General features: G+C 52.0%; 3 protein-coding genes across 13 annotated transcripts; 1 reads left to right on the top strand and 2 right to left on the bottom strand.

Annotated features, from left to right (window-relative positions):
* Positions 1-1,917: 1,917 nt before the first annotated feature.
* On the bottom strand, positions 1,918-13,962 carry HDAC3 (histone deacetylase 3). Its single transcript, XM_024752421.1, has 15 exons — positions 13,841-13,962; positions 13,651-13,733; positions 12,182-12,324; positions 9,932-10,013; positions 9,744-9,800; positions 9,569-9,624; positions 9,046-9,179; positions 8,457-8,537; positions 7,957-8,030; positions 7,737-7,801; positions 6,430-6,519; positions 6,246-6,304; positions 5,908-5,987; positions 5,439-5,596; positions 1,918-2,571 (listed from the first exon to the last, which is right to left on the bottom strand). Exons 1-15 carry the CDS (start codon positions 13,893-13,895, stop codon positions 2,502-2,504), a joined length of 1,287 nt encoding a protein of 428 aa, XP_024608189.1. The 5' UTR covers positions 13,896-13,962; the 3' UTR covers positions 1,918-2,501.
* A 153-nt stretch (positions 13,963-14,115) lies between these two features.
* RELL2 (RELT like 2) lies at positions 14,116-18,179 on the top strand. 7 transcript variants are annotated; one of them, XM_024752358.1, is made up of 9 exons: positions 14,116-14,897; positions 15,086-15,220; positions 15,324-15,563; positions 15,957-16,022; positions 16,116-16,182; positions 16,625-16,810; positions 17,078-17,453; positions 17,571-17,604; positions 18,050-18,175. In XM_024752358.1, exons 3-8 carry the CDS (start codon positions 15,380-15,382, stop codon positions 17,601-17,603), a joined length of 912 nt encoding a protein of 303 aa, XP_024608126.1. In that variant the 5' UTR covers positions 14,116-14,897; positions 15,086-15,220; positions 15,324-15,379; the 3' UTR covers position 17,604; positions 18,050-18,175. The 7 variants fall into 7 exon arrangements, with proteins under 7 accessions (XP_024608126.1, XP_024608128.1, XP_024608125.1 ...); XM_024752360.1 differs by lacking the exon at positions 17,571-17,604 and having other exon boundaries at positions 18,050-18,179; XM_024752357.1 differs by lacking the exon at positions 18,050-18,175 and having other exon boundaries at positions 14,116-14,912; positions 17,571-17,641.
* Positions 18,180-18,603: 424 nt separating this feature from the next.
* On the bottom strand, positions 18,604-27,941 carry FCHSD1 (FCH and double SH3 domains 1). Of its 5 annotated transcripts, none has more exons than XM_024752353.1 (21): positions 27,873-27,909; positions 27,542-27,639; positions 27,139-27,255; positions 26,905-26,950; positions 26,455-26,522; positions 25,993-26,128; positions 25,771-25,907; positions 25,610-25,673; positions 24,636-24,764; positions 24,072-24,194; positions 23,804-23,899; positions 23,254-23,379; positions 22,744-22,848; positions 22,387-22,548; positions 21,484-21,612; positions 21,323-21,406; positions 21,038-21,155; positions 20,720-20,940; positions 19,870-19,957; positions 18,884-18,939; positions 18,604-18,745 (listed from the first exon to the last, which is right to left on the bottom strand). In XM_024752353.1, the coding sequence occupies exons 5-21, from the start codon at positions 26,463-26,465 to the stop codon at positions 18,680-18,682; spliced, it is 1,851 nt and encodes a 616-aa protein (XP_024608121.1). In that variant the 5' UTR covers positions 26,466-26,522; positions 26,905-26,950; positions 27,139-27,255; positions 27,542-27,639; positions 27,873-27,909; the 3' UTR covers positions 18,604-18,679. The 5 variants fall into 5 exon arrangements, with proteins under 5 accessions (XP_024608121.1, XP_024608119.1, XP_024608117.1 ...); XM_024752351.1 differs by having other exon boundaries at positions 25,993-26,149; XM_024752349.1 differs by lacking the exon at positions 27,139-27,255 and having other exon boundaries at positions 27,873-27,941.
* Positions 27,942-27,953: the final 12 nt, after the last annotated feature.

Consider the following 27,953-nt stretch of genomic DNA (forward strand, 5'->3'; position numbering starts at 1 on the left):
CTGCTAGTGACCCCGCGCCTACGCCGCTCCCGCCCGGCAGCTCCAAGCCCGCCGCCGCCGCCGCCCAGCAGCTCCTCAGCCAGCCGCCGCGCCCCGCCTCATTAGCATGCCGGGCTGCGCGCGCTTCATGAATATACAACCGCGACGCCTCGCTCCCGCCCGCCTGCCCCACTTCCGCCCGGACACGCAGCCCCTACCAACGGGGGAAGGGAGGGGGGGTGGAGGAAAGCCGCGGAAGCGCACTACCTGCCTGGCGGGCCTAACCATTCGGACCCACGTTGGGGGGGTGATGGTGAGTGGGCGGTGCAACTCTCCCGGACAGCGCCCCCTGGCGGTTGGAGCGGCGCAGGCCTCCCTGCTCCCACGCAGTGCCCACGTGGCTGTAAAGCCTGGACCCTCTCACACTCCAGACCAGGATATTATTATCTGAACCAAAAATCGCATAAGAGAGACTGTTATCTTTGCAGAAAATTTAGTGCCGGGCTTTCCAGGATAATATAGTTTTTATGTGTTCAATACCCATGGAGCACATGAAAAAGTAAAGTGATAGCTACCATTTATTGAAAGCTATGTACCAAGAACAGAGCTTGGTCCAGGGCCAGCGCTAGACTGAAGTCGACTAGCTCTGGAGTTAGATTACCTAGTTCTAAATCCAAGGTCTACTACTTTCCATGTTTCTAATCTGGAAAAACTAGTTATTGCTACAGTGTGCCTGAAGCTTAATAATAGTTAACTATTTACCATACACTTGTTCTATGCCAGACTCTATGCAAAAACACTCTACACCTATTTTCTCACTGAATCCTCACAATGCCATGTGATAGATTCCACTAGTCTCACCATTTTAAAGATAGGAAATTTGGACATCGACAATTGAAGTGACTTGCCCAGGGACACATAATGAAGTGACAAAAAACTTAAAACCAGGTTGGTCTGACGGCCAAGCCCTATATTTAACCAGCATTCCCTACTGACATAAACCAAACCTGAGTGAAAAAAACAGGCATTCTCCAAAAGTGTGTTCTTTGCTCTACTAGCTTGATTCCTCCCTCAGTGATTTCATCTATTCTCAAGAATAGCTACATCAGTCCCTTGTGTGAAAAGCCTGTGGTACCCAGTAAGTCCTCAAAGTCTGGACTTATCTTTCCCACGACTGGCAAAAGATTTCAACTGCATGTTCCTGGAGGGCAGTCAGTGACTCACTCATTAGGGAGCCCAGTGCTCAGTCTAGGGTCTGTTATTTTACAAAGACTCTGCCAAGCTGGCTGGCTCCTAAATCTGACCTTCATCTCTTACCTTCCACTTTCTAACTGCCTGATGGACAGCTGCACAGAGTTGTCCAGCCCACACTTCGAAATCAGTTTGTCCAAAACAGTTCAAAAGCTACTTACTTTCTATGCTAGTGTTGAGAAACGACAGGATCAGAGCATGGAAGGAGTGATCCAGGTGTTACTCTTCTTTCTTGTACCACTGTCTACATCTACTATAGCATTTATCTTACTCCCTACTGGGGAAGAGTCCATGTTTGTGGCTACTACAATATCTAGCATCATTCTTCACATAGACAATGAAGATAAGGAGCAACTGCTTATGTCAGTCACCATTTTATCTCAGTGTATCCTCACCAACTAGCATCACCAATCCCAACACCCAGGTTCAAAAACCTGAAGTCATCTTCTACTCCCTCTCTTAAGCTAGTAATCTGCTCAGGTTTGTCTAACTCTTAACTAAAATGCTCTCTTAACTCCCTATATATGAGTAAGACAATCCATGTAGAATACATGTATACAGGTCCTAATGTAAGCTGAGTGCTGAATGAATGTTAACTACGATTTTTATTATATACATCATCACCCCATTTCCTCTCTCTTCATACACAGGCAGCTAGCAAGAATTAAGAATATTCCCAGAAAGGCAAAAGGTACAAAAAATACCAACTTGGTTTATTGAATAAAAAGGGTGGTAAAATGGACATAAAGCCAGAAGTTAGAACAGGACATTTTCACATCCTCCCCAATCTCAAAACTGCACTTCCCATCATCTGGGTTAAGGTGTTAGGGAGCCAGAGCCCCCTAAAATCCCTTACTCTTCACCTGCACTGGAAACAAGGCCTGCATTAGGAGAACCCAGGAGGAAGTCAAAGGCAACCTTACTCCTGTCTACCCCCTCACCCCTAAAGTCTCTGGGTTAGAGGGAAGTAGGGAAGGAATAAGTGAGCCAGAAGGGCTGGGACTGGCCTCTAGGGCTCACCACCCAAGATGTCCTAGAGATGGCTATCCTTGTCCCCATCCAATCCCTAATAGGTACCATTCTCAGACCTTGGGAGGGAGAAAAGAGGGGATAGTTGGTTCCAGAACAAGATGTGGTCTCCAAACCCTCCCCCAGCGTTGGTAAAAGCCCTGAGAGTAACCTGACCAGGGGTGGAAGAGCCACACCTTTTCCCTCCCACCCAACCAAGAGGTAAAAAGGAATATCTGGGGACACAGCAAGCCCAGCCACTCTTAAATCTCCACGTCGCTTTCCTTGTCATTGTCATGGTCTCCATCATAGAATTCATTGGGTGCCTCTGGCCTACAAAGCAAGGAAAGAGAGAAAGAGAGGTCAGGTTCCCACTCTCCAAGTTCCAATCTTCTCCCACATAGGTACCCTCTCTGGAGCCATTTCTCAGGCCCCCATTGTCAGGGAACCACTCCTCTCCTTCTGCTGGTAGAGACTGACTGCTATTCATTCATGCATTCATATAGTCAATAAACATTTACTGACAGACTGCTCTGTGCCAGACACTGTCATAAGCCTTAGCAGTAGAGAATCAATCGGACAAAATTTCTGCCTATCCTCAAAAAACTCACTGAATAAATGAGACTGACAATAACTAACAAAGTAAAAACATAAATATGGTAATTTCAGATGGTGGAAAGCACTATGAATAAAATGAAATAAAGGGATGTGACTGAGCGTGATGGGAGGAAACAGGTAAAATTTCAGATAGGATTATCAGGAGAGGCTGTTCTAACAAGGTAAGACCTGAAGTCTGAGAAGAAGCTGGACAGGCAAAGACATCAGGAAGACCATTCCAAGCTGCAAGAAAACCTAGTACAGAAGTTATAAGGTGGACGGAGACTGATGTATTCCAGTGAGAAAAGGAGGTCAAGATGGCTAGGGGAAGTGTGCACAGACGATGGTCATTAGTGATGAGACCAGGGACATAGGTAAGGGCCTTTTAAAGCACGCAGAGCCTTTTAAAGCCACCGTCAGAAATTTGGATTTTCTTCTAAGTGCCATGGAAAGGAGCATTTTTAGCAGAGGAGTGATATACTATAAACCTGTAGTGAGCAAAGGGATGTGAAAGCAACACAAGGTCCCATAAGTACTCAATACTGCTCTCTTTCTTTTTGGAAAACTATTCTCTGGGAGAATATGTATAACTGAATTATCCTGCCCACGGCTGATAACTGAGAAAGAAGGAAGAAAGTCATCAAAGAGAAGCCGGGGAACAAAGTCAGGAAAGGCCCCTCTGCCTGGAAAGCAATGTCTCAGTTACCTCTAAGTGCACAAGGGTTAAAGGTGAGGAGTCAGAGACTCGAGTTTGAATCTCAGCCCTGATATTTAGCTAGCTGTGGGACTTTCAGAAAGTTATTTAGCCTCTCTGAGCCTTAGATTCCTCTTCTGGTAATTTAAGAATAGCGCCTCTTAGGGTTGTCTGATGGCAAGAGACTGATGACAGGATGACACTGTATCATGTATGTTTTAATATAAAGCACTCAGTAACAGTCTGCTGCTTAGCAAACCCACAAAAAGTGGTAAAACTTATTACTACTCTGCAAATGATATGCAAGCTGGAGCTATAGGCATCAAAGAAAAGGAGCTCAGTGGGTGGTCTGATGGTAGGGCTTAGGACAGGAAGAGGCCTGAGGCTTCTGCTGGCTCTTGAGAGCAGAAACTAGGCCCAGATGCCAGCCTGGAACTACAGATAAAAATAAAACAAACTTTGCCAAAAGGAAGAACTTAAAAACAGATTTTTAAGAAAATCAATTTCTAAAAGTCAAGCCCCAGAGACCTGGAGAAGTTGAGAAGGAGATGAGGGGTCAAAAAGGATCCCTGAGGCCAGATGTTCAGATACTTCCTCAACCAAGAGAGAAAATAAGGGGATACTCATGGAGGATAAGGGTTGGAGTGGTCCCAAGGGTCTAAGCAGTAGAGCCCAGGTCCAGAGGAGACATCTGAAAGCCTGAACTCTAAGACAGAGAGAAGATTCTGGAAGGGACTGAGAAGCCCATCAGACTCTGCAGCAGAGCCAGATCAAACATCTAACAGTGCATGGGAGCAGGACCAGGTGTCCTACAAGCGTACAGCTGTGGTTATCCCCCAGTCACGTAAGGAAATCTGTTCTCTATTAAGTGCATCTGTTTCTGCACTTCTGGGTTCTGCTGTTTTTTCCCTTCATTTTTCAGAAAAGCCTGGTTTGGGGTTTTTTAAAAAGTCTATTCTAGTCTTTTTTTCCCCCTATTCAGTGCATCTGTAAATATTTTAATATGTATCTCAGAAAGGTAAAGACATAAAAACACACACACGTACATAATACAGCTGAGAAAATTAACAGAGGAAAGAAATCCAAGGGCCTTTCAAGAGCAGTACATGGGCAGTGACCTGTCCAGCTTAGAATCTGGAAGGAGTGAGTAAAATGCTGGCAAGAATATAAACTGTTACAGACTTTATGGAAGGCAATTTGGCAACAAATAAAAAAATTTTTAGTGCACACGGCCTTTGACCTAGCAACAACAATTCCAGGAATCTCACCCACTCAAACAAGCACGCAAAGATGTATATGGACGGGGATTCACTTCCATACTCTTTGTAATATGGATAAAATGGGAAATAATGTAAATGCCTGTCAATGGCACTTGGTTAAATTATGCTACATCCACACAATGGAATATTATACAGCTAATAAAATAATGAAGCAGATTTTTATATATATTGGCATGGAAAGATACACTGTTACGTGAAAAAAAAAAGTTGGAAATTGTAGAACATGTATAGAGTAATCCAATTTGTATTAAAAAAAAAAAGACTGCACGACTCTGAAAATGAGTGTATGTGTGCCCTTGTGTTTATATGTGAATGTTAAATAGTACAGTTGTAATCTACAGAAAAAATCTGAAAAGATAGAAATCAAACTATTAACATTGGATACTTTGTGAAACGGGTCTGGGATCATGTAAAAGCAAACTGAACATATTTTGGTGCTGTTTAAAATTTTTACAACAAACACATGTTACTTATGTCATTAGAAGCAGGGCAGAAAAGTATGGGATTGCCACATACCAAAGGAGGTAAGCCAAGGACAATTAGGCTAATGCCCTCCAATGTACTTTTTTCCTCTTAACCTCCCCAAAAAGCTTGTGGGAATCCCTTGCTCTCAAGTCCCTGCCCCAGACCTGCTGTAGTTCTCCTCGGGACCCCTCTCCTCCGCGTCAGCCTCATCAGTCCTGTCATAGGTCAGGAGGTCTGCCGGCACATCGTGAATCTGGACACTAGGTGCGTGGTTCAGCATCTTCAGGTTTTCAAAGATTGTCTGGCGGATCTGGTCCAGATACTGGTTGGGGATGAGGAATAGACAGTGAGCAGCTCCCAGGGATTCCCAGGGCATCTATGCTTCTAACTGCCTTTTGCCCCTACTGTCCTAGTTTCAATCCCACCTCACATCTTAGTTTGAGTCTCCCAGCTGTTAACTGTCCCTCCTCCCAACCCTGACTGCTTCTGCTTTAACCTGGGCTGACTCCTAGCTGAGAACAGTGACAGTGATGGCTGAGAACTTCTTTTCTTTCCTGGTTTCTCTGACTTCCCACATCCTGGACCTCTCCTGGGCTCCCCCGCCCCGGTGCTCAGCTTCTCCGAGCTGCTGACCTGGCGTGAGTTCTGATTCTCGATGCGGGTGCTGACATCTGGATGGAGCGTGAAGTCCGGGGCAAAGTACTCAAAGTATTCTTGGGGGAAAAGGAGATTAGGAGGAGACGTTATGGCTCAGATAGAGGCAGGCAGGTCCCAAGACTTGCCACTCCCTTTCCTTTCCATCCGAAACCCCTACGTAATAGCTGCCCAACCTTTTCCCTGACCTGGGTTCAGGGGTTTAGTCTGCAGAGCTCTGAGAAAGTCAAACTTTCCACCTGCTTTCAAACCAGGCCATTTTGGGGTCTTGTGAAAATGGCCTTCCTGTTCTGGGGGCATCATGGGGTGGTCCTTACCACTGTAGGGAAGCTCCTCACTAATGGCCTCTTCTACTAGCAGCGATGTCTCATACGTCCTGAAACAAACCAGCAGAGGGGGGCGGGCTGAACAAGTGGGTTGAAGGGCCCACCTGGCCATCTCTCAGGGAGCCCCTAGCTCACACTGGACAAGGGGGAGGAGGAAAAATGGGGGCGTGCTCACCAACAGCGGGCAACATTCCGGACAGTATAGCCACCACCACCCAGCACGAGCAGAGGGATATTGAAGCTCTTGACATATTCAACGCACTCCCTGTTAAAAGGAACCAGAGGAACAGGTGGCAGAAGTTACCAAAAGCCAAAGTATACGCTTCTAGATATTGCCTGGAAAGGTGCACAAGGAAACTAGAAATGTTCTCTATCTTGATCTAGGCAGTGAAAATCACTAAGTTATATCCCTGAGATTTGCGCACTTTATTATCCACATGTTGTGTCTCAACAAAAACTTTAAAATAGGGTGCACTCCTACCTCTGTCCTGCTCAGCACCCACCCTGGCACCCGACCTGTTAGTCAGCTGTTCTCACCAAGGCACCAGCAAGTGCTGTCAGTTTAGCCACCAAAATATAACTCAAATCATCTGCTTCTCTCCATCAACCACCTCCTCCAACTTGGCATCCTGCCTACACAATACCAATAGCTTCCTAACTGGTCTTCCCACTTCCACTCCTGTGTACCGCCCCCCCGCCACCCCAAACCTTTCTCCATTCAGCACTCAGAGCAGTCACTTTAAAATATAAGCCGGATCATATCACTTCCCTGTTTAAAACCTGTCTAAAGTTTCCCATCACATCTGAAATATAATCCAGACTCCTTACCAGGGTCTAAAGGCTCTGCACGACCCCACCACTGCCGACTTCTCAGACCTCACCTCAAACCACCTGCAGCCTGCTCTCCCTGTCCCTACCTTGTTGGTTTTACTTCATCTCCTCCACTATACCAGCTCTGCCCTGTCTCAGAGCCTCTGCATGGGTCCTTCTCACTGCTTGGGATAGACCTCCCTCTGCTCCTTTTATGGCTCGCTCCTTTTAGCCTCCAGGTCTCAGCTCAGAATTTTGGGAAATTCTTTCCAAATCGTGCTATCTAAAGTAGGTTCTCCATTGTTATCCTGTGTCTTAGCTTTCTATCTTTTTCCTTCACAGAATTTATAACTATCTACCTGTCTTGTTTGCTTACTTATTTTTTGTCTGTTTCCTAGGCTAAACTGTAAACTCCATGGGAGTTTCCCCACTGCATCCCCATCTCCTAGTACAATGCCTGGAACATAATAGGTGCTTAACAAAAACCTACTGTGAATGAACGACCAACTGGGGAACACTGTTTAAGGTGACATTTCTGGTTCAAAGTACAACATGTAGCTATTTTTGAGTCCCAAAAGGAGGTGAGGTCCATTCCCCAACTACTCCCATTCCATGTATTGAGGCCCAAGGCCACGTGAAAACCTGGGGGAGTGGAAGGAGGGCAGGTCTCACCCATGTCCTCGAATGCTGAGGTTGAAGCAGCCCAATCGATCACAGCCCAGAGAGTCAGCTCCACACTGCAAAAATCAAAACCCAAGGGGGCTACAGTGAGATAACTACTCAGAATGTCACAGATGTCCTTCACTTCCCTTCCCCCACCAGCCTAGGGACTCTCCTCTTTCCTGCTCTCTTCCCTCAAGCCCAGTGCCTGAGGAGGCACTGACAGTATTACCTGGAGCACAATGCACGTGGGTTGGTAGAAGTCCACCACCTGGTTGATAACTGGCTGGAAAAGGTGCTTGTAACCTGGGAGAGGGCCAAAGATGGGTACCTGGCACCCCAAGGGGATGGGGAGACAGGGAACAAAAGGAAAAAGGGGGTTCAGAGAGCGTGGAGCCCAGGAACGGGTGGCAGAAGTTACCAAAAGCCAAAGTATACGCTTCTAGATGTTGCCCCAGGAATGGGGCAACCCAAAGGGGCAACCATTGGTTCTGAACTTCTAGGTGGGGTCTGATGAACTTCTGGAGTGACTGATGGAAGCTAATGACCCTTTTCCCAGAAAAATGCACATACAATATGTTGCATACAATTTCCGGGGAATTCATGGTCCCTCTGAAGGCCATTCATCCTTAAGGACACCTGGCCCAACAGTAGACAACATCAGGCAGAAGAGGTTAACTCAAGGAGAGAGAGAAGGAGCCTAGTGAGCGGGGAGAAGACTTCAGTACATACTCTGGTCATCAATGCCATCCCGCAGGGGCACATTGAGGCAGTAGTAGCGGCCACTCTCTGCTCCAACTTCATACATGTCACCTGTAGGGAAGTGGGGGGTGGGAGTGGCAGCGGTACCCGGGAGGTATCTATAACCCAGCCGCTTCAACCCCAACTGTACTCCGAGGGCCTCTCACTCCATCTATGTGCGCCCACCACTCACTCCCTCGAACCACTAAGTCCCCTGCAGCTTGCATTCATTCAACAGATACTTTTGGAGGGCCTACCATGAGCCAAGCTGGGAGCGAGGCACTGGGGATACAGCAGTAAAGAGAACTAACGAAATGATTGAAATCCCACCAAGCTTATGTTCTTGGGAGGTAGGCATGATAAGGTGGGAGGCAGTTAACAAAACAAAACACCACAATAAATTCAAACAGCAGTGAGTGCTCTGAAAAAACCAAGCAGAGGGATGTGACAGAGTAACGGGGTGATCAGGAAAGGCTTCTTCAAGGAGGGGGCCATCTGAGCTGAGACCTGAGGCTGAGGAGGAGAAAGTCATGGTAAGAGCTGAAGAGTATGAAGGGGACAGACGTTCCTATTCCCATACCTGTGCCAGGGAAGAAGTAGTTTCCATATTTGTGGAAGGACACTGTCATGACCCGGTCCGTGAGGTAGAAGGCTTCCTGAACCCCGTCACCGTGGTGGATGTCAATATCAATGTAGAGCACCCGAGGGTGGTACCTGGGGTGAGGGCAAAGCCAGGGTCTGAGGCAGAGGTGAACCCCAGGAGGAAAACCCCCCAACCCACTCCTCCCAAACACAAGGTCTGGAATTATGAAGAGTCTACATTGGCCCAAGTCACCTGAAACCTAATACCACCAGTTCCCTAAGGGCAACCCTGGGGCTCCAGCCTGGAGGCAGGGACAGGAGAGGGATGTGCAGAGAAGGCTGAAATGTGAGCAGGCAGCGGGGAATCTGCAGCAGAGCACAGGAAGAGGCAGCCTGAGAAAAGCATCAAGAACTTGGGAAAAGCTAGTGTGGGGTGGAGGTCAGGGTCAGGGCCAGGGCAGTCTCAGACCTCCTCAGCCAAGAGCCTCTTAAGTCCCCCCATCTCCTCCCAGGCTACTTACTTGAGCAGCTCCAGGATGCCAATCACAATGTCATTGACATAGCAGAAGCCAGAAGCCTATGGTAAGAGAGTGGTCTTACAGAGAGGAACGACTCCTCCACCCAGCTGCCCCCTAGTGTCATCCTGACCTCCTACCCTACAGTAGCTGTTGTCTCCCCCATCTCCTCCTCACTCACCTCAAACTTCTTGGCATGGTGCAGACCACCAGCCCAGTTAATGGCAATATCACAGATCTGAAAGACAAACACCCAACTCACAGTCCTTCTCCTGCCCACCGCCAAAGCTGGGAGCTCTGGATCAGGGTTAAGGCCTTGGACTCAGGGACCCACAGGAAGGGGGAAATAGGACTCGGGGCTATGGTCACCTTGTTGTTCAGCTGGGTTGCTCCTTGCAGAGATGCGCCTGTGTAACGGGAGCAGAACTCAAAGAGCCCGGGAAACACTGGGCTGCAGGAAGAAGAGCAAGTTGGAGCCCTTTTACCTTCGTCCACTCCCTTCCTACACCTCTCTCCCTACCCCAAAGGCCTCTGATCTCCATGCTTCAATAACCCCCCTGCCCCTCCTACATACCTGGGTTATCTGCAAATTTATTTGACAAATATCTTAGACCAAACCATGTACCGAGCCTTGTGCGAGGCACTGGATGGGAAGTAGGGAAGCCCAGTGGTAGTATTCCCTAGCTGCACAAAGAGCATTTACGGCCCCAGCTGTGGCCTGAGGGCTGACTCTGCATTCCCAGATCTATAAAGTGAACTCAGAAATAGCAGCAGCAATAACACAAAGAACAAGAAACCTCCCAAGACAGCATGCAACTGAAAAACCCAATGGGCAGGGCAGCGTGTGCAGGACAGACCACTGCGACTGGTGTGGTCAAGAAAGGCTTCATGGCATGAAGCTTCATGGTGGTGTGAAGGCTGAGAAGGCCTTGGTGAGGCTGAATGGGGAACAAAGGGTATTCCAGGAAGACACCCTGCGCAGCAGGGGTGTGGGGATAAGGTTGGGAAGGTGCTCAGGGCCAGCCTGAGGAGTTGGCCTCTATCCTCCAGCCCAGGCTGCTTCTATTGGTAGGATCTTTCAGGGAAACGGATTAGTGTAGTGTTTAAAAACCTAGGCTCTGGATCTGAATCCTGCCACCTCCACTGACCAGTTATGTGACTCAGGTTAAGTTACCAAAATCTCCTCAAATTTCAGTTTATGTACTTATGCCTACCATCAGGAAAAGGACTAGTACATCTCACGGGTGGTGTGAGAATTAGGTGGATATACCAGTAATCCTTGGCACAGCAGAATAAGTACTCAATAAACTGTAGCTGTTGTAGGAAACTATAGGATCAACAACCACGTTTCTCCAAAAAATAAATTCAAAGGAGAGAAGGAAACATTATAAGTTAAAAGTCTTAAGAGACGTAGCAACCAAATATAATATGTGGACCTTGTTTAAATCTTAATTAATTTAACTGCAAAAAGGAAAAAATTTGAGACGACTGGAGAAATTTAAGTACTGATTGCATATTTGATGATATGAAGGAATTACTGTTAATTTTTCAGGTGTGATGATATTGTTCACTTTTTTTAAAGAGTATCATTTGGAGATATATAGTAAAGTATTTATGGATAAAAGGGTGTGACATCTGGAATTTGCTTTAAAATAATCTAACATGGGAGTATATAGACGAAGTAAGATTAGCCATTTGCTCTAAGTGTTGTAGCTCAGGGATAGATACATGCGGGTTCACCGTACTTTCAGAAATGTTTGAAATTTTCCCTAACAAAAAGTTTAGAAATGAATTGTGTAGATGACAGCTCTTGTGGTCACTATATTTTTGTGGATGTAGACTAGAATGGAAGCAAGGATCATGGCTTATCTTTGTTGTCCACCTTCTTCCCACAGGGCCTAACTCTGAGTCTACTTCTTATGATATGAGTTCAACGTAAATGTGGTAGTGTCTAATCACTCTCTTGCTTTTTAAAACACTTTGATGACTTCCCCCTACTCAAGAGGTTAAAAACCCCAACTCATAATAGGGCTGTTTACTTTTCAAAGGCCCTACCTATCTCTTTAGCCTCGATTCAGATCACTCTCAGATTCTGTGGGTGGCCGTTTTTCTGTTCCTCAAATAAGTCTCACTCTGTCCTACCACAGACCCTTAGCACATGCTGTCCCTACTGCCCAAGACATTCTTCCCCTCACCCTCCATCCTCCCAACTACCTTTCCTCTAATTACCTCCTACTTTCTTTAGATCTCAGCTCAATCTTTATTATTTCCTCTAGGAAGCCTCCACTGACCAGCCCCTGCCCAGGCTACAGAATTCTCCCATGTATACACTCTCATAGTCTGTCATATACATCTCCTTCAGAGGCCTTAGCACAAGTGCAATATTAAAATTGTTTTGTTGTTGTTGATCATTGCGTCCCTAGCATTTAGCACAGGGCCTGGCCTAGAGCCAATGACCAATAAATATTTGTTGAATAAACGAGTAAATGATGATTCATTGACAAGTATCCCCCCTCCATCATATCTTCCCACTGCTGCCACAAGACCTCACTCAAGTACTCTCATTGAAATGCCTGGCAACAAGGTGTCTGGCATCAAAGGTCCCAGTCCTCCCCTCACCAGTCATCGCCCACGTTGAAGGCATTAAGGCTCTTGGTGAAGCCTTGCATATTGGTGGGGCTGACTCTCTGCAGGAAGTCGATGTAGTCCTCAGAGTGGAAGCGGCACATGTCATGCTGGGAGGCCTGGTATGGCTTGAAGACCTCGGATGGAAACACAAGGTGAACCCAGGCAGGGTCAGTCCCACTCACTGGGCTGAGACTGCCCACACTGAGCCCAGACTTGGGGACTGTCCAAAACTACACACAGCAGTCCCCTCGCCCCCCAATCCTTGTTATTCTGTGAGACAAATGTCAGTGAAGAGAGACTGATTAACTTGGTGGTTTATTATGATCAAGCCCCCTAAAGACCACTGGGCTTGCCTTTTCCATCCCACCTCCAGCCCAGCCTTTCCTACCTTCTCAAACCTTAACCCCCTTCCACCTGCCCTGTTCCTTGGATCTCCTATTCCTGATTCTCTTCATACTCATCTACCCTGGGCTCTGATTCTGTCCACTCTCTCCTCTGAGTTCTTCTTAATTTTGGAATCAAATAATATGGGACACACGACAACCTTCTAATTAAAACCCAAGATGCCCAGGTGCTAATAAGCCAGAGATTTATTATCTTTTGAGTGGTTCACACACTTCTTTAGAAATTGGACAAGAGCAAAAAGTTTTTCTCTCCCCAGAAAATGCTCAAAGGCACATACTGGCAAACAATTTCAAGAGAGTCAGGGATTCATGCACTAACATCACCTCAGTCTTTTCTACGACCAATTAACTTGTCTGTGCCTCAGCACAAGCAGTGGACACTCATTCATACTGTTGACTAATTCCCCTTGCAATGCATCAGGGCCGAGCAATATGTTATAATCACATATCACTGCTATAAATTCCAGGCCAGGAACAGACAGCATGTGTATATCCAGGAGATGGAGGAATAGGTAGTAATTAAGTATAACTATGTGTGTGGGGGGGCGGGCGGGTGGTATTCTAGGTTGAAAAGGGAATACCCAGGACATCTCCTTCTGTCCTACACACACATACACATTTACACAGAGGGCTGCAAAGTCCTCCCTGGAGCTCTAGCTTGGAGGTGGAGAGAAGGTATGGGAATGAGGGTAAACCTCACATCCAGATACAGTGATCCAGCCGCCTTCCGTTCTTTGAGGCCACAGAACTGCCCTAAGATGCTGGGGAGGGAGAAATTTTGTGTTTTCAAACCAGCCCCACTCCACCCTACCCCTAGGCCAAGAGTTGGTCCACTTGAGGTCAAAAGATGGCCGACCTAAGGTGGAAAAGTATCTCTCATTAAGTCAGTGGATGCACCCACCAACACTCTGCATATGGGAGTGCTCCTGGTTTCTTCTACCCCCCCACACACACTCTAGGGGTGGGTCGCTCTTGGTGCATTCAGGGCAGCCTACCCATCCCTAGGGCCGCAGCTCCTCCCCAACCTCAATCCCCAGCAGAAGCCGCGAGACTCACGATCATCTTCTTATAGAGACCGTAGTGCAGGACCAGACTATGGGTCAATGCCAAGCGATGGGGCTTCATAGGGTGACCAGCCCCTGGGGGTGAGAGAAGAGAGTTCGTCAGTACGCATTCCTGGAGTTGTAGCCCCGACCTCGAAACCTCCGCGTCCCGAAATCCCTCGCCTACAACCTTGTTCCCTCACCGTAGTGGAAGTTGCCCACGTCGGGGTCGTAGAAATAGGCCACAGTCTTGGCCATGGTGCCGGCGGGACCAGGCCCAGCGCCTCCGCCGCCAGCCTGGCCGCCTGCCCCACCCCCGGTCCTGCGTGCTGCGTAAGCACGCAGCCTGCCTCTGCGGAACTGGGAGACCCAAGCCAGCCTCCCTTAGGCCACGCCCAGGCCACGCCCCCTGCGGAGTTCCGCCCTCGCCTTGCTACGCCCTTCTAGGTTCTGGGGCTTGAGCCTCTGGCCTTGGCCGGAGGACTGTAGCGTCGGTAATAGTATGATAGGGCCATTTCCTTCCGGGCGGGGGTCAAGTCCTCGGGAAGCCGAGCCATCCCGTCCAGCTACCTCTCCAAAACGGGGCGCAGGCCATGTCACCTCTCTAGGAGGCTCCGGAGAACCGGCCACGCTGTTCCTTTCGGGTGCAGAAAGCCGGCTCCCTCCGGCCCGCTGGGAAGATTCCCTGCTACACATCCGGCCGGGGCATCTGAGGGCAGGAGCCAAGCCAGCCGTGCCCGATAGACCAGTAGAGAGCACTCTCGCCTGACTACCTGTCCTCCTCACCGGACCCAGACTCGGCACCGCACACTCCCCCGACGCGGGGTCGGGGAAGGGGGGGAGCGGCGCAGTCACGCGCGCATCACACTTGCGCTCACAAGCGCGCAAGGCTCTAGCTCTCCGCCCGGCACACCTGCGCTCCGCCCCCTGGTCCCGGGCCGGCGACGGTCGAAGGCTTTTGGGAACCCAGGGCGGCGGCGGCGGCGTCCCCCTTCTCCTTCCCTTCCCAGGGCTGGAGTTGTCCGGAGCCTCTCCCCGGTCCCAACCAGCCCGCATCCCTCTCCATCCTTCCCTCCCCCCGCCTGCCGCGGCAAGGGTATCTGCGGCCGCAGCCCGGAGCCCTTGAGGCGGCGAAGGGGGGAGGGGAAGAAAGCAAGGGATGAGCGCCGGGAGGGCGTCGGGGGCCCTGAGCCGGACTAGGACGCCCCTGGAACCGGAACCCGAGCCGGAGCCGGAGCCGGAGCCAGAGCTAAACCACCGGTACCGGTGGGCCAGGTGGTCAGGATGGGAGGAACAGAAAGGCGGGAGGGGGTGTGTGCGCGAGAGTACAGGAAGGGGAGGGGGCTGTGGAGGCCTGGCTCAGGCCAACGCAGAGGAGGTGTGGACGCTGACTCAGGCACGATCCTTGTGCAGGCCGCCTGAGAATTCCGTCCCATCTCGCTCTGCAGTGTCCTTGGGAGGGACGGAAGCTCAGGACAAGCTGGAAAGGGGAACGTTCTGGGCGTCGGGGAAGCGGACCAGGGTCGTGGAAGACAGCTTGCGCAGCTGCCGTCTGGCACCCCTGGCCCGGACCAGCACCCCTGGCACGGACAGCTCCCTGGTTGGGTAGGGGGTGGGGCCAGACCTTAGAGGCTTGCCTGTCTCGGATCCTGAAGAAGGCATTCCTATCCCTCCCCCCATCTCTAGCTGCAGCCCCCTAACCCCAGGAGGCGCCCTGGCCCGCGCTCGCCCCCCAGGGCCTCATGTCGGAACCACAGCCTGACCTGGAGCCGCCCCAACATGGGCTGTACATGCTCTTCCTGCTTGTGCTGGTCTTCTTCCTCATGGGCCTGGTAGGCTTCATGATCTGCCACGTGCTCAAGAAGAAAGGCTACCGCTGCCGCACCTCGAGGGGCTCGGAGCCTGACGACACCCAGCTCCAGCCCCGTGAGTGAACAGCCTGGAACCTGGCTCAGTCACCTTTCTCCCTGACCCTTCTCCCCACACCTCTTCCTGGTCAACAGACCCAGGCCAAATCCCGACCAAGTTTTCAGGAGGTCTAGTAATGCTTTCTTGACTCTGCAAAAGCAATTGGGTTGCCACCACCCCGAAAGCAGGGCTAGAGTAGGCAGCATGGGTGGGAAGGGCCCACTGATGAGTCTTGGACTCCCATTGATTTCCCCATCTTTTCTGCCCTGGCCCTTGAAATGCTAATGTACAGCACGATGGCAATTTGCTAAAGGGGTAGGTCTTGAGCAAGAAGCCACAGAAGCCACCAGGTAATGTACCCCCAAAGCTGACTCATTTACTGCTTCCTTACCAACCTCTTTCATCCTTCAGCTGAGGACGATGACATGAATGAGGACACAGTAGAGAGGATTGTTCGATGCATCATCCAAAATGAAGGTGGGTGTATGCTGGCCCCTCGTTCCCCACCTCCTCAACTTCCCCTTGCCCCGGCCTTTGCCTCCACTGACCCCCTTTTCCTTCTCCCCTCAGCCAATGCTGAGGCCTTGAAGGAGATGCTGGGGGACAGTGAAGGAGAAGGGACAATGCAGCTGTCCAGGTGAGCTGAGAACAAGGGCCAGCACGATTGAGCTTGCCTCGGAGAGTACCCTCTCCTCCTGCACATTCCTCTCCCAGTCTCCTTGCATGTTTGGGTTGACAGGGGAGAGTAAGGCTGGTTAACATACAGGAAGAAGGACGTTTTGTAGAAATCCTGAGCCCTTCGACCCACATCTCTCCTCTGGATATCATCAAGCCTAACCTTCACCCCTTATGCCACTCCTCTGCATTAAGCATTGCCCGCTTTTTAGCCCCAGAAGGGAGAACACATGGTCACTAATATCTTCATATTGAGTTTATTAGATAAAGACAAGAAACGAATGGTGGCACCTGGGGCAAGTGGGGCATCTGGGGTTTAAGGAGCACGCTGAAAGAACAGGAGCAAGTCGAACAGGAAGAAAACTGGGAATGTCACCCCTGGTCCTTTCCTCCCTACCGTCCAGCGTGGACGCCACCTCCAGCTTGCAGGACGGAGCCCCCTCCCATCATCACACAGTGCACCTGGGCTCTGCAGCCCCCTGCATCCACTGCAGCCGCAACAAGAGACCCCCACTTGTCCGTCAGGGACGCTCCAAGGAAGGAAAGAGTCGCCCCCGGCCCGGGGAGACCACTGTATTCTCTGTGGGCAGGTGGGTATAGAGTGCCCCAGGGAAAGGGAGGTTGAGGTGGGGACCCCAACGGTCAGGCACCTGCCTCCAAAGGTAGGCCCTGGCTCTTTCTTTGTGGACTGTGAGCCGCAGCAGAAGCCAGGCTGCACAATGTGCCCCACAATCTGGTCTCCCCTGCCCTAGGCCAGAGGGAAGTGCCTATCAAACCCAGGATGTCCCTGATCGGAGGGAAGGGCCAAGCAGCCTCTGAGTGGTGGTCCTAAGCCCCAGTGTTCCCTCCCCTCCCAGGTTCCGGGTGACACACATTGAGAAGCGCTATGGGCTGCATGAGCATCGTGATGGCTCCCCCACGGACAGGAGCTGGGGATCTGGTGGGGGGCAGGACCCAGGGGGTGGCCAGGGGTCTGGGGGAGGGCAGCCCAGGACAGGGATGCCTGCCAGTGAGAGCCTTCCCCCTGAGAGGCCGCAGCCCCTGGCCCTTGCCAGCCCCCCAGTGCGTAATGGAGGACTCAGGGACAGCAGCCTAGTCCCTCGTGCACTTGAGAGGAGCCCTGGAGCCTCTGCAGAGTCGATGCTGGGGGCTGGAGGAAGGGGCCCAAGCCCAGGGCTGGCCAGTCAAGAGGCAAATGGACAGCCAAGCAAACCGGACACCTCAGATCACCAGGTATGAAGACATGTGGTGGGCTGCGGTGGGCTCAGCTCTTATTGCCCCTACTCTAGGGGGGCACTGATATGACCCACCTCCTGTTCTCCCACTGGTGACCCCTCCTCTCTCTCTCAGGTGTCCCCACCACAGGGGGCAGGGGGTGTGTGAGGTGAGTCTGCCTGGGCCCCAAGTCAGATAATCTCATCCTCCCACCCCCTACTTTAAACTACCTAAGCCCATTGGTTCCCTGAACCCCCAAGCTGAACTGCAGGCTTAGCCTTTGGTACATATTCCTTGGTTTGGTGGTGGGGAGTGGGCTTGTGCTCCAGGGGACAGGGAAGGTCCTGCAGCCCCTGGGGAAAAGCGGGGACACAGCTTGAAGAGGAGGCAACACTGTTACCCTTCCTCTCCTTCATTGCGCTGATGGACTACCAGCTGGCAGGGCCAGGGGTTGGGTGGGCATGAAGCCCCTCCTCTCAACTGGACAGCACTGCCCCCCAGCTGAGGGACCAGCCCTACTTCCACCTGGAACTGCACGGTCTCAGGCTGGGGGACCTTGGGAGAAGTCCCACCTCTGGTCCTCAGTCTCTTCCCCTTCCCCTGTCTGCCAACAGGCCGCCTGACCTGCTTTCCCCATCACCTCACTCCATGTGCTAGAGCGTGTGGCTGGGAGCAGGCCCCTGCCCTTGGTGGGCCCTTAAAGCAATAGCACCTTAGACCCCCTGCCCTCTTGGCACAAGAGGCCCAGGCCCTGGCTTGGGCTTTGTGCCCTTTATTCACTGTCAATAAATCCGCTCAGACGATTACAGCTGCTTTGCATACTGGCTCCAGCTCCTTCTGACAGGCCTGCCCCCATCCCCAGTGGCTCTGGCATCTGGAGTGGGGTGATTCACAGAACCAGGGTGGAGACACAAATAAGCCAGAGCCACTCGAGACTTTGGGGGATGAATTCCAGTCCCAGAGATTTCAGGGTACTTCACCACCCTAGAGATGGGGTGGTAGCAGAAGACAAAGGGAGTAGTTTCAGCCCTTAGAGATGGCTGGAGGATGATGGCAAAAAAGGAGTGGGTTCCAGCCCCAGAAATGGGGAGAGAAGAAATTTCTACCCGTGAAGGTGAGAACGGAAATCAGGGAGATTCCAGCTTTTGGCTGTGTCGCTCTGGATCACCGTGGGGAGGGGTGGTCTCTGATAGCACGGAGATAGGGGCAGCAGCATCACTGGGGGAAAGTGATTCCCCCTGGCTTCAGGTGAGAGGATCTGGGTGGCCAGGATCCGGGGCTTTAGCTGGCGGGGGAGGCGGTGGACGCATCTGTAGGGAACACACAGTCAGTGCACCAGATGCCTCCCTTGGGGATATCCCTGTCCATTCCCTCTGTCCTGCAGATAAAACAGGACAAGTTGGAGTGACCCCTCTCCAAACACTCTCCTCCAAGGGCGGGGCCCTTACCGGCCTGAGTCGAGGCGCCATCACATCCAGGGGTCCAGGGCAGTCCAGGTCTTGGTCTGGAAATAAGAACCACAAGTCAGTCTTACGACTTTGTTTTGTTCGCTTCTGTATCTCCAGCACTTAGGACAGTGGCACTCGGTAAATATTTGTTGAATTAACAAATAGTCACTAACCTGGGTCATAATATCCATCAATCCATCCAACCTCAACGCTTATTGAGCACCTGCTGTATAATCGGGCCTGCTAAAGGTACCCGGGGGCAGGAGGGATCCACACCGCCCCCACCCCTAATGGCTGCCAGGAACTGCATAATGAAACACTAACAGACACAATGAATGACTGAGTACTAAATCATTCAAAGTGAATGACGGGTGCTGGAGAAGCGGGGTGCAGAAAACGCTCACGGGGTTCCAGGGTCGCGGTGGGTGGGGGGTGCAGTGAAGAAAGTGAAAGAACCTTTTAGAAAAGATGGTTTTAGGAAAGATGGATGAGGTAACAACAAAAACAAGGAAAAAAAAAAGAAAAGACGGATGAGGAAAATGATGCAAACCAGGTGTTTGCAGGATTCAAGAACACTAAGGGCAGAGGATGTGTATTGGGAAAACACTGTGGGAGAAACTGGCTAATTTTTAAAATAATAATAATGAGAAAACAGCTACTAATTGCATGCTTGCTATGTGCCCAGCACAACGCTGGGCACTCTATAGACACAACCCTTTAACTCTCACAACTCAGTGAGGGAGGGACCTTCCTCCTCACTCTGTAAAGGCCCAGACATGTTAAATCACACACTAGGACGTCATAGAGCAGAGTTTGAACAGTGGGCCCAGCTCCAAAGCCCAAGCTCTTCTACCATCATGCATCAGAGAGCCTGATGGAGAAGGTTCCTGAGGGCAGGCAGAGGGGCTGAGTGTAACCCAGGAGCTCCAGACTTCCTCCTCCTTCCTGTCTCTTACCCTCCCAGGGCCCCAGCTCCTTCTACTCACCACCGGGCAGGACAGGTGCAGGTGACCCATCCAAGGCAGAGGTGGGTGCAGGAGGGGAGAAGCTGGGAGGGGAAGGGGATGGCAGGATCTGGGGATGAGGGGGCAGAGAGTTATTCCCGGCATGTGGGAAGGTTTCACCAGCTCTTCCTCCCATCCCATCTTCAGTTCCTGTCCCGTCACTCCCCAGTTCAGAGAGTGACCAAATGCTTGTATCTGGGTGGGGCTTGTAGGTGATACACATTTCAACAGCCAATATATATTGATACTTAATATGTCCCAGGCATTTTGCTAGCACTTCGCATGCACTAATTCATTCAGTCCTCACCACCACCCCATGAGGTAAGGATTTGATGATTCCTATGTCAGAGGTGAGACTCAGGTTAATCCATCTATCCAAAATCACAGAGCTAGTTAGTGACAAGGTCCTGGCTGGAACTCCTGACTCCTACTCCTATGCTCTTCTTGCTAGAACAACAGGTACCATATATCAAAGCACCTATGGGCCACTGTGCTAAGCACTTTACTTCCATTATCTCTAATCAGGATAGTTAGCCTCCTGAAAGAGGCATTATTGTCCCCCTTTTACATGCATGTGAAGAAACAAGCTCAGAGAGGTCTAATCACTGCCTAAAGTAACAGAATAGGAAGCTGAACTAAGATCCAGCTCTAAAGCAGGACAACCAAACTCTAATGAAGACTGCCTTGGTTTCCCTTTTCTCTGTGCCAAAGGAGATGGGGAATCCCAAGCCACTATAGGGGGGGAGGGGACATTAAGACGAATATGGGACCTCCCTGGCATGGGAGGGTCAACTCATTGGTGCCTGGGGACCCAGGGAAAAGGAAGCCTCACCTGTTCAGGGTCTGAGAGTTCAGATGGCCCTGGGGGGCCAAGCAGCTCCTCCACCAGCAGGGAGGGGAAGACCCCAACATGGCCCCCAAATTCTCCCCTCCAGAAGCCATCATCCACTCCATCCTGGGTCCGGGGCAGCAGGCGGATAAGCGCCCCCTCGGGGAAGCTCAGTTCCTCTGCACTCTGTCCCGTGTAGCTGTACAGGGCGCAGGCCAGGAACGCTGCGGAAGCCCAGGAGAGATGGTGAGGGGAAGAGGCGGGCAGCGGTGCCCCCAGACCGGGGCTACAACCACTCAGTAACTCTTCTCCCTTTCTTACCTGTGGGCTCTGCCCCCGAAGGATTGTCGCTGTCATGGCTGCTCTCAGGGAAGGAGAGGTCCGGGAAGTTGAGATACCGCTCAGGGACAAAGCCTACCTCACCGTGCTGGTTCCGAGCCTGCTCACCCAGCAACGTGAACAGAAAGCAGGCTTGCCTCAGCAGTCCATGGCCCTGGCCCTCCTCCACTCAGGCTTCCAGCTTTGCCTGGCTGGGTCTTTACGGACCACAGAGAAGTCCCTCCCACTGCCCCCTTGCCAAGGGCAGAGCCCCGGGTCCATACCCACCTTGACCCATTCGTCGGCATCTCCCTCCTCTATGACCTCCAGCCACTCGCCCTCTGTGATGGTCAGCTCGTCCTCATGTCCTGCCTGGGCCCCACATAGAAGGATTCAGGACTGGCTGTTCTCCATCCCTGCCTGTCTGAGGTCCCCACCTCCATTCATACCTGATAGCCAAACACCACATGGACAGGGCAGGGGAGGGGCCTGGTGGCCAGGGCTGGGGGGGCGGGCTCCTCAAAGAGCTCCCCCGTCTCCTCACATTCCTCAAAGTCAGACAGCTCAGCGTCCTCAGCCTGGGGGGACAGAGAACAGGCATCGTTGTGAGGCCCAGTCTCAAGCACCACCCACTATATCTCTCACTCCTCCATTCTACCTTTTTTTTTTTTTTAAACATCTTTATTGGAGTATAATTGCTTTACAAAGTTGTGTTAGTTTCTGCTGTATGACAAAGTGAATCAGCTACATGTATACATATATCCCCATATCCCCTCGCTCTTGCGCCTCCCTCCCACCCCATCCTACCCTTAACATTGTGGATCCTCCCCCAGGGTAGTACCACCCATCCGTTCACCCTGGGTCACAGGCAGAACCACCACAGAGCAAGATAGCCCTAACAATAATCACAGAGTTACAGTATTGAGTGCTTATATGTGCCAAGCACAGCGCTAAGTATCTTACGTACGTTGTCTTGTTTAAACTTCTTAATAACCCAGTGCTATTTTGCGAAACTATCCACCTCAGTTTACTTAACGGGAAACTGAGGCTCAGAAAGGCTAAGTCACTTTCCAAGATCACACAGCTAGTAAGTGGAGTGGCTGGTACTCAAACTGCTTATAGTCTGCTCTCGGGACCTTTCATAACCACCATCCTATACTCCATAATAAAAGTTCATTGAGAGCTCTCTATGTTACAAACTGTGCGAAGAGTCATACTTAAGTGATTTCATTTAAGCCTCACAACCACCCTTTGAGTTAGCTACTAGTGTGATTCCCACTTTATAAGCTCTGCTTTCCACTGGGGCTCTTTACCCTCCTGGTGTGTATGGGGAGGGAGTGGAGGGAGCTCACCGTGGGAGAGAGGTCCCTCTGGGACAGCCGGGCCTCGCTGAGCCGTCGCTCCTGCTCTACCTCATCCTGGGCCTGGGTCATGGCTGGCTTCAGCCAGTGCTGCACATCCAGGCCAGCCCCCTGCAGCAGGGCCAGCCGGGCAGCCCCCTTCACCTGGCTCACCTGACACAGGGAAGAGGGGGTCAGTCAAGGCTGTGGCTGGGCCTGCCCTTGGGAGGTGAGTGGAGCCTCCTACCCAGATGTGTCCACCCTCTACCTCCTGCCTCCAGTCTCCCCACCATCAGATAAAGAAGTGGAGGAGGGTGTTGCCGGAGGAGGTGCGGTCTCAGTGGCTCTAACCCCAGGGCTGTGCCTCACCTGTGCCCGCCGGATGCTCTCCCTCACTTCCTGCAGCCGCTGTTCTATGCCTGGAGCCTCCCGCTCTGAAGCCTGCTGCCGCCTCTGCTCCAGCCGCTGCAGCACCTGGTTGGGGACGCAGAGGACAGGAGTGGGTGGAGATACTATGGGGCACAACTTACTAATAACCCGGGAGTTTCCTAGTTGTTTCACATGCATTATGTCATCTCATCTTCCCTGTGATGTGGGTGCTATCATTAGCCCCACTTTAATGATGAGGAAACTGAGATCCAGAGAGCTTAAGTCACTCCCTTACTCAGGGTTACATAACTAGGAAGCAACAGAGCAAGATTTGAGCCCAGGTGAGTCTAGTCCCAAAGGTTACGCTCTTAAATTACTGTGCCACACTGTCGGCTTAAATTACCCTTCCCTCCCCTCCTGCCTGCAGCCCCCTGACATCCCCAGTGACGCCGGGATCCCCATCTCTCAGCTCTTCTTGCCCACCCCCGACACCTGCACTCCCCACCTCACCCGCTGCCCATGGTTCTGGATCTTGTAGTCTCGGGCAGCTCGGCTCGTCCAGCGTTGAACTTCTTTCTCCAGGCCACTCTCCCCGGCCACACCTCCCGCGCCCCGCTCCAGCTCCAGGACACACACCTGAATGAACGGGGAGCTGTGAGGATGCCCTGATGCTGCTCCTTCTCCGCTCCCCCTCCCTCCAGTTCCCTCCTTTTTTTCTTCCCTGTCTCCTGACCTCCAGGGTCAGGGACAAATAGGTGGGAGCACACACCTATGACTGTGGACACAGGAGTGCATTCATGTGGACACACAGAGAGTCCCAGAAGTGGGATCCAGGTTGAGGGACAGAGGTAGAATCAAGAAGATAGTGAAGGGACAGAAGGGTGGGAGGAAGTGCGTTCATTTGTGTCCTGGTGGGAGGGAGGTGAACTGGGGCTCTGAAACCCTCTCTCCATGGTTTAATAGTCCCTAAGTTAAAACCAGGACAAGGATAATGGGGAAGAGGCCTACACCACAGTCCCCTTTCCAAGTGGCCTGACTGCATCTAGCAGAGAGGTCTTACCTGATCATTCCCTGCTGGCTGAAACTGCTGAGCTGGGGTGGGGGAGAATACTCCGGGCTCCTGAAGAAAAAGCTCCAGATCCTGCTCCCAGCTTACCTGGGAGTTGGAAAAAATCAAAGTTGGCCACTCACTGGCTCCCTCTCCAAGCCTGTCCCCAGCCCTTCTTGGTAGAGAGAGGACAAGGTGAGAAGGAAAGGGGCAGACATGCAGTGGTGGAGGGGGCGCTGTACTGGGAGAGAAGGGTAAAGAGGATCTCTGGGGAGCTTACCTGGGAGGTCGCTTGCCCCCCACGGTGGGCATGCTCCAGAGCCATCTCTGCAGCTTCCAGCTCCGTGCGGCTCAGTGAAGTCAGCGGGTCCCTCAGGTGTTCCAACAGCTCGCTGACCAGGGCCTGGAGAGAACCCCAAGATGCTGACACCACCCTTCCCCCAAGCAGGCTCTCTGTCCAGGTTTGAATGGGTGATGGGTATGAGGTATGGGAAATTGAGAAGGAATAAGACATTTTTATGCTTCTAATAATAGGCCCTCACGTGTGCACAGCACTTAACAGTTTAAAAAGCATTTTCACATTCATTCTCTCCCTTGAGCCCCATTAGTCTTATAAAGTAGGCAGAGCAGGGGTTAGTCCTGAGGAAGAAACTGCGGTTCAGAGGGGTAAGTGTTCTGTACAATGTCATGCAGCCAGCTAGAAGCAGAAGCAGAACCCAGGTATGTATCTTCTGCCCACTCTGAGCAGACTAGGTCCCCAGCCCCACACAGCCTGATGGTGGTGGGAAGCAGGGAGACGACGCCCTCCCTGCTGAGACGCAGGGGTATCTAGGCTGAGACTGGCCTTGAGCACGGCCGGCAGTTCTTCCTGGTAGTAGTGGTCAAGGTGGGCATTGGTGGCCACCAAGTTGAGCAGGTACTCATTGCGGGCCGCTCTCAGCTGCTCTGAGTACTGGGCCGACTGGACAGACAGCTAGGAGAGGAACATAGGTGTCAAGTGGGAGCCCTGGACCCTTGGGGTCCTTCCACGGCCAACCCAGATCCAGAATGGATTCTCACATTACTGAGATAACTGGCAAACCATACTAAAAATTTTACATACTCACAATTCCTGCTCAAAATCCTCTAGTGGCAACTGCATACATTTAGGATAAAATCCCAACTGCTCCTTACCGTGGTCTACCAGGTCCAACATGAGCTGGCCCCTGCACCCTCTCTGAGTCTTTCCACAGTGCTCGTCCCCTTGCTCACAGTGCTCCAGCCACACTGGCCTTCTCTCAGTTCCTCGAGCCTACAAAGTTATTCCCACCTCAGAGCCTTTGCACTCACCACTGCCTCTCCCTGGACTGTTCTTCCCCTACATCTCTGCATGGCTGGCTCCTCCTTGACACTCAGGCCACCTGCTCAGAGAGGCTTTCCCTCTAAATTACACTCCCCTGTTATGCTTTATCATATCACCTTCTTTTCATTTATTCTGAGTCTTTGTTTATTTACTATCTGTCTCCCCTAACCAGGCTGTGGAGGCAGGAGCTCTGCTGGTAGTGTTCCCCATCATATCCCCAGTGTTTCAAACAATGCCAAGTACATAGAAGTCCTCAATAACTGCATATTAAAGGAATGAAAAACAAAGGTACTATTTCCATTTTATAGATGAAGAAAATGAGGCTCAGAGAGATCAAGTTTACCAAGGTCAGGCACCAAGGAAGTAGGGTAGCCTGGATTCATCCCAGTCTCTCTGACTTATGCCTCCGGGTTCCAAACCACTAGACTAATCTGCCCACCTCTCCCTGCCCCGACTCATGCCCACATCCTCTGAACCTTGGTGCTGAGTTTCTGGAGACTGGTCCGAGTGTGGAAGAGGCCATGGTCACTTCGGTTAAGCCTGTGCAGGCAAGGGAGAGGAGCGGAGGTCAGGCCCAGCCATGGCACCTTGGCTCCACCCCCGACGCCACAGGCTTCCTAACTCCCCATGACCCCACCTGGCCTGGACATCAGCCGCCTTCTCCTGTGCCAAGGCCCACACCCGTTCACGCTGCCCATACAGCTTTCGACTTCGGCTCAGCTCCCGGACAGACTGCAGCACCTCGGCCTGCGCCCTCTGGAGGTTCTCTGCTCCCTAGGGGCATGGACACACAAGTCCTGATCCAGATCACCTCCATCCCTGAGTCAGCCCTTCCTTCACCCCATCCACTGAGCCGTACCTTCCTAAGCACCTGCTCCTTAGCGCTCCGCCCTGTGCCTCCTGCCAGGTCACGGTATCGGTCAGATGCCTGGAGCCGGGCTTGGCCCCCAGCCACGGTGGCATCCAGCAGGCAGCGCCAGGCACCAAACACCATCCTGCCTCTCCCCAGAGAAAGTCTGCATTGACGAGGGGAGCACTCCAAAGCTTCACGAGATGCCCCCCCACCCCAACACCATGGGAGACAGACTGCTTTCCCATCCCCCTCGTCTGGGAGTCCATCAATCGATCAGCCCATTAGCTCGGCCACAAGGATCACTTATGCCCTCCGCCCCCATCCAGTGTCCTTGCTGGGTCAGCTGCTATCCCGCTGCCGTGTCAGCTCTACCTGCCGCCCACGTGCCCTCCTCATAGGTTCCTGGGGTTGAGCTCCTCATCCCTTCTTGGCTCCCTGGCCTCCCTGCCACCCCACCATGGGACCCACCTGCTGTCCATCTCCCCACTCCGGTGTCCTTCCCTCTTCAGAAATGGCCCAGCCAGTTTCTGGAGTGCCTGGTGGGAAAGTCATTACAGACCCAGTTCCCTTTCAAAGACTCTTCCCACTTGGGAGAACATACAATCAGAGTATAATAATGCCACCCACTTTGCTAAGTGCTTTACATGCATTAACTTATTCTGTCCTTACAACAACCTTGCGTGAAGGTACAGTTATTATTATTCCCATTTTACAGAGAAAGAAATTGAGGCCAAGAAACGTTAAGTAACTTGTCCAAGGTCACACAGCTAAAAAGTACCACAGCAGGGATTTGACACAAATTTTCCTGGTGCTAGGCATTTGCTCTTGACCAGAACAGGAGTACGTGTGGAGGCACATTGCTGGTAGTGTAAAGGAGGCTAGAACAAAAGGGAAGGTCCAGAGAAAGGAGTCCCATACCTGCCCATACTCCCGTTCAATGGCTGCCCTCTGCTTGCTGTAGGATCTGTGGAGATTAGGGGGATGGGGTGGTCTTACTGTTTGGTCCTTTTCTCCCACCCTCGACCCTCTCCTTAGCCTGGGCAGGAGGGAGAGGGGAGCCAGGCCTGGAGTGTGACTATACCAGGAGGGCCTGAGACTGAAGAGAGAGTCCTTGAGATCACCTCGGGCAGCCGCAGCAAAGGACAACCTCACCTCAGTGCTCAGAGCCTCAGCAGGATCCTCCCCACCCCTGGAGAACCATCTGTGTGCTTGGAGGTGAGGACTGATGGGGGTCAGCTGAGTACAGCGTGTGCCAGCCTTCCAACAGGTCTGGAAGAGGGAGGGGGGATTCTGTCCTAAGTCTGATTGTGGGTGTGGAGGGGGCGGTGTGGAGTGAAGGGGTTTGAGGGAGGGTCCCTGTGTGTTTATGTGTGTTGGGGTGCGTGGAAGGATCATTCGTATCCGGCATCTGGAGAGGTTGGCCTAGGATGACGGCCTCGAATGGGCAGGTTGGAGAGCTCTTCACCCCCGCCCACCCCGACAGCTGTAGTATGTTGGAGAAGAGGCGGAGCGTGTGACAGAGAAAGTCGGGGTACGTGGAGGGGGTCAGGGCTACCTGATATCCTCCAGTAGGTCCGCCTCTCTCTGCTGCCGGGTCTGAAGGATGTTCAGCTGCTCCAGGAAGCGAAGCTTCACCTCCTGGGATGGCTTCACCTGTGTGGGTAAGAAGAAGATGAAGACCCCTGGCGCAGGGACCTGAAAAACACTCCGCGCAGGGAGCGGTGAGGGGGCGGGGCCAGGGAGGAGCTGGGCTGTTTCCTCGGTTACTTCTGGGTTGGCCCTTGAACCCCTTCCTACTCTTCGTCCCCCACCGCAGGTCTGGTGCCCCTTTGGGCCGCATCACTCCCCCAGCCCGCCTGGAATCCCCGTCCCCAGGCCAAGCTCACTTTTCGGGGCGGCGGCTGCATCTCCGCTCCGGCCCAGGCAGCAACTCGACTCCGGAACTCGAGGAAGCCCCGCCCACAGAT

Source organism: Neophocaena asiaeorientalis, unplaced genomic scaffold (genome assembly GCF_003031525.2).
Source record: "Neophocaena asiaeorientalis asiaeorientalis breed wild unplaced genomic scaffold, Neophocaena_asiaeorientalis_V1.1 scaffold204, whole genome shotgun sequence".
In the NCBI taxonomy this organism is placed as follows: domain Eukaryota; kingdom Metazoa; phylum Chordata; class Mammalia; order Artiodactyla; family Phocoenidae; genus Neophocaena; species Neophocaena asiaeorientalis.